This window comes from Osmerus eperlanus, unplaced genomic scaffold (genome assembly GCF_963692335.1).
Source record: "Osmerus eperlanus unplaced genomic scaffold, fOsmEpe2.1 SCAFFOLD_170, whole genome shotgun sequence".
Taxonomy (NCBI): Eukaryota; Metazoa; Chordata; class Actinopteri; order Osmeriformes; family Osmeridae; genus Osmerus; species Osmerus eperlanus.
In genome coordinates, this window is record NW_026911188.1 from 1 (window position 1) to 13,516 (window position 13,516).

General features: G+C 48.7%; 2 protein-coding genes across 2 annotated transcripts; both read left to right on the forward strand.

The window, feature by feature from the left end:
- Positions 1-1,482: 1,482 nt before the first annotated feature.
- On the forward strand, positions 1,483-6,002 carry LOC134015747 (ectonucleotide pyrophosphatase/phosphodiesterase family member 7-like). The gene is made up of 7 exons (XM_062455291.1): positions 1,483-1,890; positions 2,565-2,710; positions 3,007-3,210; positions 3,437-3,865; positions 4,544-4,784; positions 5,298-5,433; positions 5,556-6,002. The coding sequence occupies exons 1-7, from the start codon at positions 1,605-1,607 to the stop codon at positions 5,623-5,625; spliced, it is 1,512 nt and encodes a 503-aa protein (XP_062311275.1). The 5' UTR covers positions 1,483-1,604; the 3' UTR covers positions 5,626-6,002.
- A 47-nt stretch (positions 6,003-6,049) lies between these two features.
- Positions 6,050-9,971, forward strand: LOC134015746 (chromobox protein homolog 2-like). The gene is made up of 5 exons (XM_062455290.1): positions 6,050-6,197; positions 6,282-6,325; positions 7,320-7,385; positions 7,483-7,552; positions 7,793-9,971. The coding sequence occupies exons 1-5, from the start codon at positions 6,132-6,134 to the stop codon at positions 9,221-9,223; spliced, it is 1,677 nt and encodes a 558-aa protein (XP_062311274.1). The 5' UTR covers positions 6,050-6,131; the 3' UTR covers positions 9,224-9,971.
- Positions 9,972-13,516: the final 3,545 nt, after the last annotated feature.

Below are 13,516 nucleotides of genomic sequence, written 5' to 3' on the forward strand. Positions count from 1 at the left end.
TTGCTAGACAATTTATAGAAGAAACATTCAGCCATAACTCTTCAACAATGTCCCTGAAGCATATGGTAAAACACACACATTCACACAGACACACACACTCACACCTGTCCAACACACAGACACACACACTCACACCTGTCTCAACCTGTGGTTCTGTCCTCTTCTACACTAACCTAGATGTTCATCACAGGTGATACAAGACTGACTGCGTATCGCTGCAGCTCTGAATATGTGTTGTAGTATGGGCAGCAGAGGGCGCCAGAGACCTGAGTGTCTGTATGTATGTATGTGTGTGTGTGTGTGTGTGTGTGTGTGTGTGTGTGTGTGTGGGAGTGTGTGTGTGTGTGTGTGTGTGTGTGAGGGTGTATCTGTATATATGTGTGTGTGTGTGTGTGTGTGTGTGTGTGCGTGTGTGTGTATGAACGACTGAGAGAGAGCTATATCTTATCTCCGCCAGATTAACTATTAGCCTTGAACCGCTGCCTCACCAGGGCCAGACTGGGAGAGGTGCATCTTATCTAACCCAGCTTTGCTGAGGTCCACTCAGGTTCAGCACACACCAGCATACTTCCAACCCACCAGAGAGGAGGAAAACAACGATCCTAATTACATGTGTATGAACAGGAACTTTTCTCATTAAGTCTGTCTCCAAACTTGTTTCCAAGTGGCAACATGTTCACAACTGGTGCTCTGGGGGTGTGGCCTCTCCGCTCCCACCAGGAAGTCAGAAACAGGCCCGGGAACACACTGAAGAAACCCTGCATGGAAACACCTAGAGAGCAACCCTGCTTTACCTAAACCCTCTCATCAGCAACTCCAGCAACTTGTAGCAGCTAAGCCATGCCATGTCAGACTCAAATCGTTGAAATTATCATTTTAATCATTTTTTAAATTTTACATCTCCGTAGGGATGCATATGTCTGGATTTGTACTTACATTACTTTTCAATGCATTCAACTATGATAATGGAATACATTTGCCAAGTCAAGCGTGACTATACTAAAGCCCATCTCATCGTGATGGAAAAGAGAGAGGTGGGGGGGTGATAGGGGGAGGGAAGGGATGGAGGGAGTCTGTGGGAGGACAGATAGTAAAAGGAAGGGAGAGTGTCAAAGTTACTGATGGTTCAAGCACAGCTTTGTCATCTGAATCATGGGGCAATGTCTCTACCTGGTGGTCACAGGAGTGTAGGTTTATCATCAGCCACACACGAGAGTCATTCAAGCAATCGATCCAGCTATACAGGTCTGATATCTGTGCAGGAGATAAGATAAGAGGGACGTGTGTTAAACAATAGGAGAGTGTGCCTCTGAGACTGGAACCCTCTTATGTTATCTCTCACCTAAAGTGTGTGTGTGTTACAGTGTGTGTGTTAGAGTGGGTGGGGGGGGGCGGGGGCATAAAAGCTTCAACACAGGTGTGCTGTCTGTCAGTCCGACAATCAGTCATTGCAGTCCATCAGTGTGGTAATGCCAGAGCTCACAGACAGCGGCCACCTGGGGTCTGAGAGTCTGGACTACATCACACAGAGGGACGTGGCTGGTGATCTGACTGGTGTATCTCACCACAATTAACTTGCTGAGAGACTGTGTCAAACCTCAGCCATGCTGCCTCTCCTGCTTCTCCTGGTCCTCCAGGCCACCTCTTCCTCTGAAGCGTCCCCACACAGAGGCTCTGTTCCTGGGCAGGCGTCCGGCCGTAGTGCTCCTTCCGACCGGAACACCAGGAACAAGTTGCTGCTCATCTCCTTCGATGGGTTCCGCTGGGACTACGACCGGGACGTGGACACTCCTCATCTAGACCAGATGGCCCTGGATGGGGTCAGGGCAGCATACGTCACTCCCCCCTTCCTCACCATCACCAGCCCTTCACACTTCACCCTGCTCTCAGGTAGGCACACACACACTAACGCTTACACAACTGAAGTCCTTGGAGAACACACAGCATGCAACTTTCGTCTTCCTCACTGTAAGACGTCTGCAGGCATCTCAGTTCAGTTGACTTTATTTATACCCGTAAGTAACCTTGGTCTGCAGTGGGGGAGTTTGTGCGTTTGCCATATTTTACAAAAACAACACAAAACAGTGTACGACCTAAAAATCGAAACCACATGAGAAAACTGGTGCTCCACATTCCAACATTTCAAAACCAATATATGAAAACTGAAATAGACTTTGCGTCTATATTATTATACTAGCAATGTTGCTAAGACTTATTCAACTGAATAATAGCTGCCAGAACAAACCCGTTTTTATAACGCTTTGTTCTGCACTTTGGAACTAGAAACCTTCAACAGTTTTGAACGCCTACTGGTTAAAATGTGTGGTTGACTTGTGTTAAAAGCAGAGGGAAAATCCACAAATAGAAGTCTAACATAAGACCCATTTCCCTCCAAGTGTTTAACAAGTAAATCAAGCCAGGTGATATAATTATCTACGATAATGTCACATCAACCATGCAATCGTGAATCATAGGCTGGTCTGTCTACTATTAACTAACTTACATACCTCACAGTAAAATATGGTGTCACTGAACAGCTATAATTGGTGATTGATGTTCCTCAGGGCGCTATGTTGAGAACCATGGCGTCATCCACAACATTTGGTTCAACACCACCACCCAGGAGAAGAAACAGTACTACCAGTCCCAGTTTGTGAGTTCATATTGGGACAATGGCAGCCTGCCAATCTGGATCACTGCACAGAGACAGGTGAGACAGAACACACCAGTACACTCTTACACCCTTACTCCTTTTGCTCATTATTTATAACAGACCATGTTGTTTGTACACATCAACGACATCACTGTTTCCGGCAGACAATACCAGGAAAGTGTTACATTATCTCACGTAATCTTGTCGATTTTGATTAATATGATTATATTAGTGATTTGGTTTTGGACAAGAATATCTGGGATAGGATCTGTTTCATAGACGAAGCCTACAACTCCTGGACTTATAAGCCTGTCATGAAGCATCTCCGGGGCGTGTGCTCTCTCCTCCTCCAGGGCCTGAAGGCCGGCTCCCTGCACTTCCCCGGCACGGCCGCTAAGTACAGGGGTGAGGTGGTCGGGGTCAAACAGGTGGAGCCACCATTCTATGACCACTCCAATGAGACCGATTGGAGGCTCAACATCGACAAGGTGGTGGGAGACTGGTTCCACGGCCAGGATCTGGACTTTGTGTCTCTGTACTTTGGAGAACCTGATATGGTAGGTCAATGGCCTCTATACTAATTATTGAATGGAAGATGTGTATGCAGAAAGCATACACAACAACAAAATTACGATCTGGCCTTTGTACCACTTTACCGGTCATGCTTTTGTGGGGTACTGGCAACCAAGCTACACATTGGCACTACCAATTTGGTAGTGGAAGTCAAGCGAACCCCTCATTGAACAGTTTTGAGGTATTGTTCTGTTGTTGTTCGTATTGAAGGTGGGACACGAACACGGCCCAGACTCTCCGGAGAGACGGGAGATGGTCAGGCAGGTGGACCGGACGGTGGGATTCATCCGACAGAGGATCCAGGATCACGGGCTGACTGAACGCCTCAACGTCATCATCACAGCCGACCACGGGATGACCACGGTGCTGCGGGGCGCGGGGGTGAAGGAGATCATCCTCTCCCAGATCCCTGGGTTTGACTTCAAGGACATCAAGTTCCAGCTGCTTGACTACGGACCAACGGGGATGCTGCTGCCCAAGGACGGCCTCCTGGAGAAGGTGTACCTGGCCCTAAAGGGAGGGCACCCCAACCTCCATGTCTACAAGAAGGAGGACATGCCTGCCAGGCTGCACTATGGAAACCATCCCCGCCTGCTGCCGCTCATCTTATTTGCTGACCCTGGATATGTTATCAATGGGGTAAGTGTGCTAAGAGGAAGACCTGGGAGATATAGATACATAACATCACAGTACATCACACTAACCCCCTCCTCCCTCCAGCTATTCACACTAACCCCCTCTTCCCTCCAGCTAGTCACACTAACCCCCTCCTCCCTCCAGCTAGTCACACTAACCCCCTCCTCCCTCCAGCTAGTCACACTAACCCCCTCCTCCCTCCAGCTAGTCACACTAACCCCATCTTCCCTCCAGCTAGTCACACTAACCCCATCTTCCCTCCAGCTAGTCACACTAACCCCCTCCTACCTCCAGCTAGTCACACTAACCCCCTCCTCCCTCCAGCTAGTCACACTAACCCCCTCCTCCCTCCAGCTAGTCACACTAACCCCCTCCTCCCTCCAGCTAGTCACACTAACCCCCTCCTCCCTCCAGCTAGTCACACTAACCCCCTCCTTCCTCCAGCTAGTCACACTAACCCCATCTTCCCTCCAGCTAGTCACACTAACCCCATCTTCCCTCCAGCTAGTCACACTAACCCCCTCCTACCTCCAGCTAGTCACACTAACCCCATCCTCCAGCTAGTCACACTAACCCCCTCCTCCCTCCAGCTAGTCACACTAACCCCCTCCTCCTTCCAGCTATTCACACTAACCCCCTCCTACCTCCAGCTAGTCACACTAACCCACCTTTTCTTTCCAGCTGTTCCCAGTCCAGTATAGCAAGGGTGAGCATGGCTTTGACAACAAGGGCCTGGACATGAAGCCGTTCTTCAGGGCAGTAGGGCCAGACTTCCAGAGGAACCTCCAGGTGGGACCCTTTGAGACTGTGAACGTGTACCCACTGATGTGCCACCTGCTAGGCATCACGCCCGAGGTCAACGACGGGGCGCTGGAAGTCACCAGTAATATGCTCCGCCCGAGCCCTGACCCTGTAGACCAGGGTAAGATTACAATGAGGTTCACTCAATAGCACTCAACGAAATTGCACATTTGTACTAATCTCTGTATGGCAGTTGATCCTTGGCATGATAGTTGTCACCATGATGAGTGTCCAGAGGGTGATATGAATCGCAAGTTCCACCCAGCCAATAGATAAGACTGATAACAAAGTTGCATATTCTCCAGGTCCATATCGGGTTGTTGTGCTTAACAGAAAGATCGTAATCCAATATCGAGACTTATTCTCTTCACCAAACATTGTATAACGAGCTGTTTCCTTATCATTTTATCATATGATGCTTGATAACAAAAGTTTAAAGATTTAATGTGTAAGGTCCATACACTTGTTTCAACACTAATGCAGTTACTGATCCTTTTGGTTTGTTTTTTCTCTGTCTCTCTCCTGTCTGTATTTCTCTCTTCCTTCTGTGCTGTACATATTTTTTTCTTTCTCTTTGTTTCTCTCTCTCCCTCATCTTTCACACCCATCCCTTCCCCTCTCGCTCTGCTTCCAGAGAGAGAGATATTGTGGGATGTGGTTGTGGGCTTGTCAGCAGTGGCCGGCTTCCTGGCTCTTGTGTTCATCATCAGCACAGCTCAGACCATGTACAAGAGGAGTAAAAGGGACAATTTTATGGAGAAATGCCCCAGGTGCCCCCCCCCCCCCCCGCCCCCAACACACCCACTATCTTGTTCCGCCTGAATAATCTATTGACATTTAAAACACACACACATGCTAATGCACTAATACTATTTTCCTGTCTCTTCTACAGATCTACAGAGGGAGAGGCTATTGATGACCAAAAAGATCACCAAATAGACATGAAACATAGCTACTTTTGACAGCCTAAATGAAGACTAAATGAATTACAGGCTTGGCTAGAGTGATACATTTTCTATTGATTTGTGAAACACATCTGATCTCATAATGTTTCAAATAATGATGTTCGACATGTCTTGGCTAATGTTGTCATCTCTAGAGAGGAAACATTTGTTAAAATGTATGTGCAGTTGTTTTTAGATTGCTGTCAATTGTGGATATGTAATTTGTAGTCTGACACGTCGAATTTGTGTTATATTGATCAATATTCATGTAATTGTATAGAGAAAACCCTTTGCTAATTTTATACGGAAATTTGTTGCCTGACGCTGTTAAATTGTTTCTTTAGATGTGTTGGTTAAGTTCACTACACTTTTAGGAACAAATCATTATATTACATTAAATACAAATTATTCTTATAAAGCTAAAGTGTCGTGAGTGGTGCGAGAGAAACTACGGTGGTCGACTGAAGCCAATTGCCTTAGCCTATTTCGCTTTTTCCGCTCGTAAAGAGAGGGGCTACGCAGCCATGGAGGGGGTAACTGTAGGGCAGGTATTTGACGCGGAATGCATCCTCAACAAACGTCCAAGAAAGGTATAAAATGTCGCCTCAGAATATATGTACATACTACTTTGCATTAGCGGTCGGCTGATTTATTTTTTCTCTCGTTTCCTGCAGGGCAAGTTTGAGTATTTGGTGAAGTGGAGAGGTTGGTCCTCCAAGTGAGTAGCCAGCCAGCTATTTTAGCTGGCAGCCGCTGGGCTCCAAACAATGACAACAATGTAGCCCCCCGCTCTCTTAGCGACTTGCAGTATACCTATCGTTAACCCATACATAATCATTGCATTTAAAATACTTATTACATAGGAACATTTGTCCTGTGAATCCTTGAATGCATGCACGCTAGGGAACGGCAGAGGGTTTTCTGTCTCATGTTTTGTTGTCGTTGCTAGCAGTGAACCCGCTACCGTGGCAGCAGCTATCTTTAGTGTAGTAAGGGTTGACAGCAGCAGCATAATTATTTGCACACACTAGCCAGCCGCTGTTTTGGAGATATGGAACGCCCATTACGTATATCACGTATCCCATGCATGATTTTACAACCACAAAACTATGTACCAGCCTACCTTCATGTATACTAGTGCATGTAGCAAATGTAGCCTACATTTGAGCTAACTACAACAATGAAAAGCTACGTGCTCTGTTTGTTGCTATTTAAATTATATGGATTTTGAACATTGAGGCAGTATACGATACGACCACGAAAGTTAGCATTGTTTGTCTTTTCAGCATATTCCGATTAGTTTACATTTTGAACAGATGTGCACTAAAGCAAAATATAGCCTACCAAAACGATAAAAAGCGAAATAACACGATTTGAACCGCTAATACAGCTTATGTAGTACATCTACACAATACTTCATCCGAAATCCAATCTCGTGATGGTAACCCGACTGTTTAAAGATACCACTTTAGTTTGGCATCATTCCATGAGACATCACCATACAAATTACTACTACTAATACTACTACTACTACTACGAGACTGATCATAACTGAGATATGTTGCAACTACTAGGCCTACATTTTTGCACTTAAGGCGAGCCCTAAAAAATCACACTTGATAGCAAAACGTAAACTTTTCCAGAGGTATGTGGTTGCATGTTATGTGGATTCTAGGTTCTTGAGTTACACCATGTGTATTTTTTTTGTCCAGGCACAACAGCTGGGAGCCTGAAGAAAACATTTTGGATCCCAGGTTACTTGCAGCCTTCCATAAGAGGTAGGCTGCACTTTTTTACAGACAGTTAGTTGAATTTACACACTAAATTGAAAGATCTGGAGATAGGTGAGTGATTGTTTGTATGTGGTTCCTCCAGGGAACAGGAGAGGGAGCTGCTGTTCCAGAAAAAAGGGAAGAGACCAAGAGGACGTCCACGGAAAATTCTGGTAATTACACACTGACAGCTCACACACTCACTCTGACAGCCCCCTCTTTAATATTGTTTACTCTTTCCAACTGCACAGTAGCATGGTCTGTTTACCCACCTTTTGAGTTGGGTAAGCTGACGACCTAGACAAAGATAGTGAGACAAGATGATTGGGAAGTCATTAGATCCAGAGGCAAACACAAAGAATATAAATAGTAGTGTGTAACAACAAGTACTCATATGTTTCTCCAATTTCCAGGAGCCAGTTCCAGCTGCCGTTAAATCCAGCCGCTCCTCCTCCTCCTCGTCCTCTGGCCTCTCCTCTTCTGCTTCCTCCTCTTCCTCAGATGACGAGGACCAGGTGAAGAAGGCCCGGCCAGGGCCACGCCTACGAGACCTGCCTTCCTCTCCCCAGAAGAGGCCGCCTGCCTTGGCGGCCAAGCAGGAGCCAGTCAGAAAGAAGCGTGGGAGAAAACCCCTCCTTCCTGAGCTCCGTGCTCTGAGACAGGCCAAGACCCCACCTCCCCCTCGCCTCCAGGCCCTGCGCCCCCCCCGTGATCCCCCCAGAGAGGAGTCAAGAGGTGGGGTAAAGAAGCCCCTACAGCCAGCCAGCTTCACATACCCAGGCCTGGCCAGGGCAGGCAGGGAGGATTCAGGTGCCCAGGGCTCGTCAGGGGCCTTTTCCCAGCCAGGGGCCCCTAAACCTGGTGCTCTCAGCTGCCTTTGGCCTGGCCGATCTCTTTCCGCCTCCTCTCCCTCTTCCTCCTCCTCCTCTTCCTCCATGGGTCGAGCCCCTCCCGCCCACAGTAAGAGCTCCTCTGAGCTGAAGCGCTCTCTCTCTGACTGTGGCAGCAGCAGGACAGGCTCTCTGAAGCTGGGGGGCAGCACCGCAGCACTGGGTCTGCCGACTTCCAAGCCTTCCGCGGGGTTAGGGGGAGGTCAGGCGACATGCGGCGTAGCTCAGCGCTCTTCCCTGGGGCAGAGACGACCGGAGGGCCCAGGTGGAGCTCCGCAAGGCTCCGGCAGCTCCAGGCCCGCCCCTTCCCCCCCTCCCTCAGCCAGGGACCGTGCCAGCCAGGCTCTCAGCCTCAGAGCCCTCAACCTGCAGAGCGTCACCAAGTCAGCATCCGGGAACGGTCTTCAAGGAAACGGTGGCATTGCCGTGGCAACATCCAGGTCCAGTTTAAGAAGTGGCAGCAGCATAGTAGTGAAGGGAGCAGGGGGAAGCATTAGAGAGACACACACTCCCAGACAGGAAGGAAGAGGAGGAGGAGGAGGACCAAGGCAAAGAGAGGACAAGATGACTGAGGTGGGGAGAGAGAGGAAGGGAGTGGGGGTTATGGGGAGGGGGGGTGGGACCCCAGGGGAAGGAGGAGGAGGGCGGCAGGACAGACCATGTGCAGAAGACCGGAAGTCAGGACAGCGGAGCCTCAATGACCTCAGCACAGGGGACTCAGACGACACTAGTAGCAGTGAATCAGAAGGTGGTGATGCTTCTCCATACGCAGGCATTGGGGGCCCCAGGATCCATCCGGTCCCAGTTGATATGGAGGCAGTGGACTCGGACTGGCGTCCCGCGCGTAGCCTTCTAGAACACGTGTTTGTTACGGACGTCACGGCCAACTTTGTAACGGTAACGGTGAAGGAGTCTCCCACCAGCGTGGGCTTCTTTAACTCCAGGAACCACTGACCTGAGAGCAGCCTCTGGTGGTGAACTACAGGGGCCCCTGCCTCTACACTGACCTGAGATCAGTCTCTGACGGTGACCTACCACAAGCCGCATGTGGGAGGTGTTCGATGCTTCCATCCTCATACGTTTCCTGGTCCCTTTCCCCAGTGACCATCTTCCTGGATCTCATAAGGACGACAGCAGGACCTGTGGAGTGTCTAGGTTGGGGCTTCAAGAGGCCAGGTGGCGTTGACTCTGGGGTCTGTGGAAGCATGTATAGAGAACTGTTACTGGGCTTGTTTTGGTGATCTTTGGACTGACTGAAGCACACACCCACACACTTACCACCATCAGCCTGTTTTGTTCCCCTTCTGGACCAAAGGAATCATGAATGTGAATGGTGTTTTATTCTGTCAGAAGTTCAGTTATTTGAAGCTACAGCTGTATTCCATTCTTGAATTTCCACCTCTCAAATGGTGCCATGTTCCTCCTGATGCCAACCCGTGTTACTGACCTGCAGAACTTACACTCTGAATACAATCAGTCATTCAATGTGTTCCAGGTCTTTGGAGGTGAAATATTATTTTAATTTATATTTATAAAAATGTTGTGAATATGTGTCTGTACTTGGTGCTTATCTGGTGAAGCACCTTTGGAAATACCTTGCCTGTGTGCCTACAGTTTCTAAGGCCTTGGTATAAACCATTCTAAGTACTTATAAATGTGGCTGGTGCTACCCAGAATGCTGTTGTGTGTGTGTGTATGTTCTCATGTCGGTTAATGGTCTTATTAACAGCAAATCATTATGGAAAACCATGGGAATGGAGACAATCCTAAACTAAGTAGTTAGTGAGATCTACTTATTGCACATTCACATACTTGGATACAGCTAACTGGGGATAGGTATAGCTCAGATCATTTGACTACAGATTGTAGGTTCAAATCCCCTAGGTGTGTTGCTTTAGATAAGTGTGCTAAATTAATACGTTGTTATAAACTTCAGATCTTCAGACAGCCAGTAGATGGCCATCTTTGGTAATCTCACACATAAGCTTGTGTTCCCTAGTACACAAACATGACTGTGTGTGTGTTAAGGACGCGTTCTTATCAACACAAATCTGTATCCCCAGAGTGTGCGTGTGTTTTAATAACACCACAAGCTCTTATGTACAAGCATGAGAGGACTCTACACCCTGCTAATAGATACAATCACAGAACCAGCAACACTCATAACTCTCCCCCACCCCCCAACACACACGCACGACACTTCACGCCACTCACAGGCCTTCTGTTATGGTTGAGGAGAGTAATAGCAGCAGTGAGGAGCGTGAGTGACAGGCTCGCATCCCGGCGAGCTGCAGTGTGGGTGATTAATGGCCGGCTTCTCTCCCGCTCGGTGGAATTTTCCCAAAATAAGTTAGTGTCAACAGAGTGCGACAGAGAGGCCCTCACACCCCACTGGTATGCATAAACAGTCTGAACACTGCGGAGCAGTGTAATCCCCTTCCCTTTCTGCACACACACACACACACACGCTCTCACACTACACGTGCACACGCACACACAGCATACACACTTGCCCAGGCGTGCACTCTCAAGACTTAGCCACATTGTGAGATGTGGAGGCGTGCTCGCATGGTACAGTCAGGCAAATATAGACATAAGAGAGATTAGAGACAGACGTCGAGACACACGGGTTGACATGCGACCACCTCACACGCACACATTCGCATATGGACAGACTCGTATGCACACACACACACACATACGTGCATACACAGGACATTGGGGGCTACCTAACGGCAGGTTTGTCTGCTCTACCGTGGCACAAATACACCCAGACTGTCATCAATCTTCTGGCCCTTGGACCACTCAATGTCACAACAGCTAGCCCCCCTGCCTCCATCCAGCCCTCTCCTCTAACCCTCTCCTGTCTTTCCCTCTCCTGCCTCAGTCGCCCCCATTCCTCTCTCCTTTTCTCCTCAGGGGGGCTGTATCTGCCTCGGTCTTTCCCTCTGCCTCTGTCAGCCTCACTATCTCTCTCTGCCTCTGCATTTCTCTTCCTTTTAACACCCTCCTCTCAGCACTTCATCCCTCCATCTCCCAGCCCCTGTCCATGTGAGCTCTTGCAGTGTAACCTGTAAAACTATCTGTGGAGGAAATATCCAGGTGAAACACTGTCTGGTCTACTGAAGACCAGGTAGTCCATAGAGGCGTGTCTCAGGTTGGTTGTAGGGTGCTGTGTGTGTGTGTGTCTGTATTCTATACTCTAGATGCATCCTGGCTTGTGGGAGGGATGGAGGGCAGGAAACAATGTCAAGTATTTGGAGAGTACCACTCAGAAAACAGGCCAGGTGGCAGTTTTTTTAGAGCTGTGTTTGTGTGTGTGTGTATGTGTGTGTGTGTGTATGTGTTATACTTGCCCACAGGCTCAGGTTGTGTGGGTTTATGATGCTCAGCAACTTTTTTCATAAGGTGTGTGCGTGTGTGTGTGTGTGTGTGTGTGTGTGTGTGTGTGTGTGTGTGTGTGTGTGTGTGTGTGTGTGTGTGTGTGTGTGTGAGAGAGAGGCCTGGCGGCAGCCTGGGTGTAGCTGCAGGCTGTCGTCTCACACGCCAGAGTGAAAACCTTGGAACGTCTGTGTGTGACATCCTCCTCTACCTCCTCCCCCACCCCCGGGCCTGTCACTCCTGCACCTTCACAGCTGTCATAGGGGTGCCATAACCTGTCACAGCTGTGCCACAAGAATCGTGGAGCCTGTGGTGTGCTGTGTGTGCTGCTTTGACTGAATGGAAGTCTGACTCCATGTCTTGATATCAACAGTGTGTGATGGCGTACCACCTACTGATCAGACCATCTCTGAGCCACAGCCAGCATTCCTGAGGAGCGATACAGACGCTAATCCACAGCAAGGGGTGTGTGTGGGGGTGTGCACCCTGGGTACATGTGAGCCTGCAGAATTGGAACTTGGAACATTTCACTTTTTTAACTGGGATGGAGGAGAGCTGTCACTCTAAACAAGTGATTGAGGAGAGACAAAGGGAGAGAGTGAAAGGCAAAGACGTGATCATGCACACACACATACACACGTGTTAAATAGATGGGGAACAGACTATTCTTGTGTCCTGAGCTGTGTGTGTGTATGGGTGTGTGGGTGTCCATGCTAAACTCCATTGTCTCCTCTCCCATAGCTTGCACTGCAGACATACAGTTCTCTCTATCTCTCCCACCTGTTAGTCGCTTGTTCTCTCTCTCTCTTATTTGTTTACCTCCACACAGTTCACTTCTGTGCGTTGGGCCCCTGAGAGACAGAATTTAATTGTGAGGGAGTGCCATGCCAAGATAGCCCAATACTGGAGCAAGGCTGTGATGGGCAGGGGACTTAACACGTGTGTCTGTGAGAGAGCAACGGAGATGTTTTCACCCTTCTTTCCAAAAGAAGAAATAATAATACAACCTTCAACGATGCTAAACCCTTCATAGACACGGCGTGCATCTTCCCCTCTCAGCTGTCTCTCTCTACTGTCTTCCCCCCCTCCGCCCCCTTCTCTCTCCCTCCTCCTTCTTCCACTCCTCTCTGTCTTTGTTTCTCCTATTCCTCTCTCCTCCCTCCTACCCCCCCTCCCCTTTCCCCTCCATTTGCCCCTCCATGGAGCACTCAGACAGAACGCCCCGTGGGAGCCGCTTGATGTGTGGCCATTAGATGAGCTACCTCTGATATGATTTACACACACACACATAAATGGTCTTTATCGGGTTGTATGCGTGTTGACTGCTGGGCATTTTCAATTTGTGTGTGTGTCCAATGATCTATAGTGTGTGTGGTTGTAGCCTTTCTTTACTGCTCCCTGCTCTTTTCCTCTCTTCTATGATGCTGGCGGTAATAACGTGTAACCACGTTTCTAACACACACACACACAGACACATCAAAGCCAGGCCTGACCTCGGCCAGCATACCTGCCCACCTCTCTCAGATAGTGTCCTGTTTGAAACCAGAGAACACCGCCCCACACACCTCACCCCACAATCCTTCTCCTCTCCTCCTTCACCACTGCACTATCGCTATATCCCTCTCTGCTCCCTCACTTGCTCTACTATCTTGACTCTTTTTCTCCACCCCCCCTCATTTAATTTCTTCTTTCATCCTTATTCCTCTCATTCCAGGATGCCATCCCTCTCCCTGCTCTCTACCTGTCTGTCTCTATCCCTCCATCCCTCTCCCTGCTCTCTACCTGTCTGTCTCTATCCCTCCATCCCTCTCCCTGCTCTCTACCTGTCTGTCTCTATCCCTCCATCCCTCTCCCTGCTCTCTACCT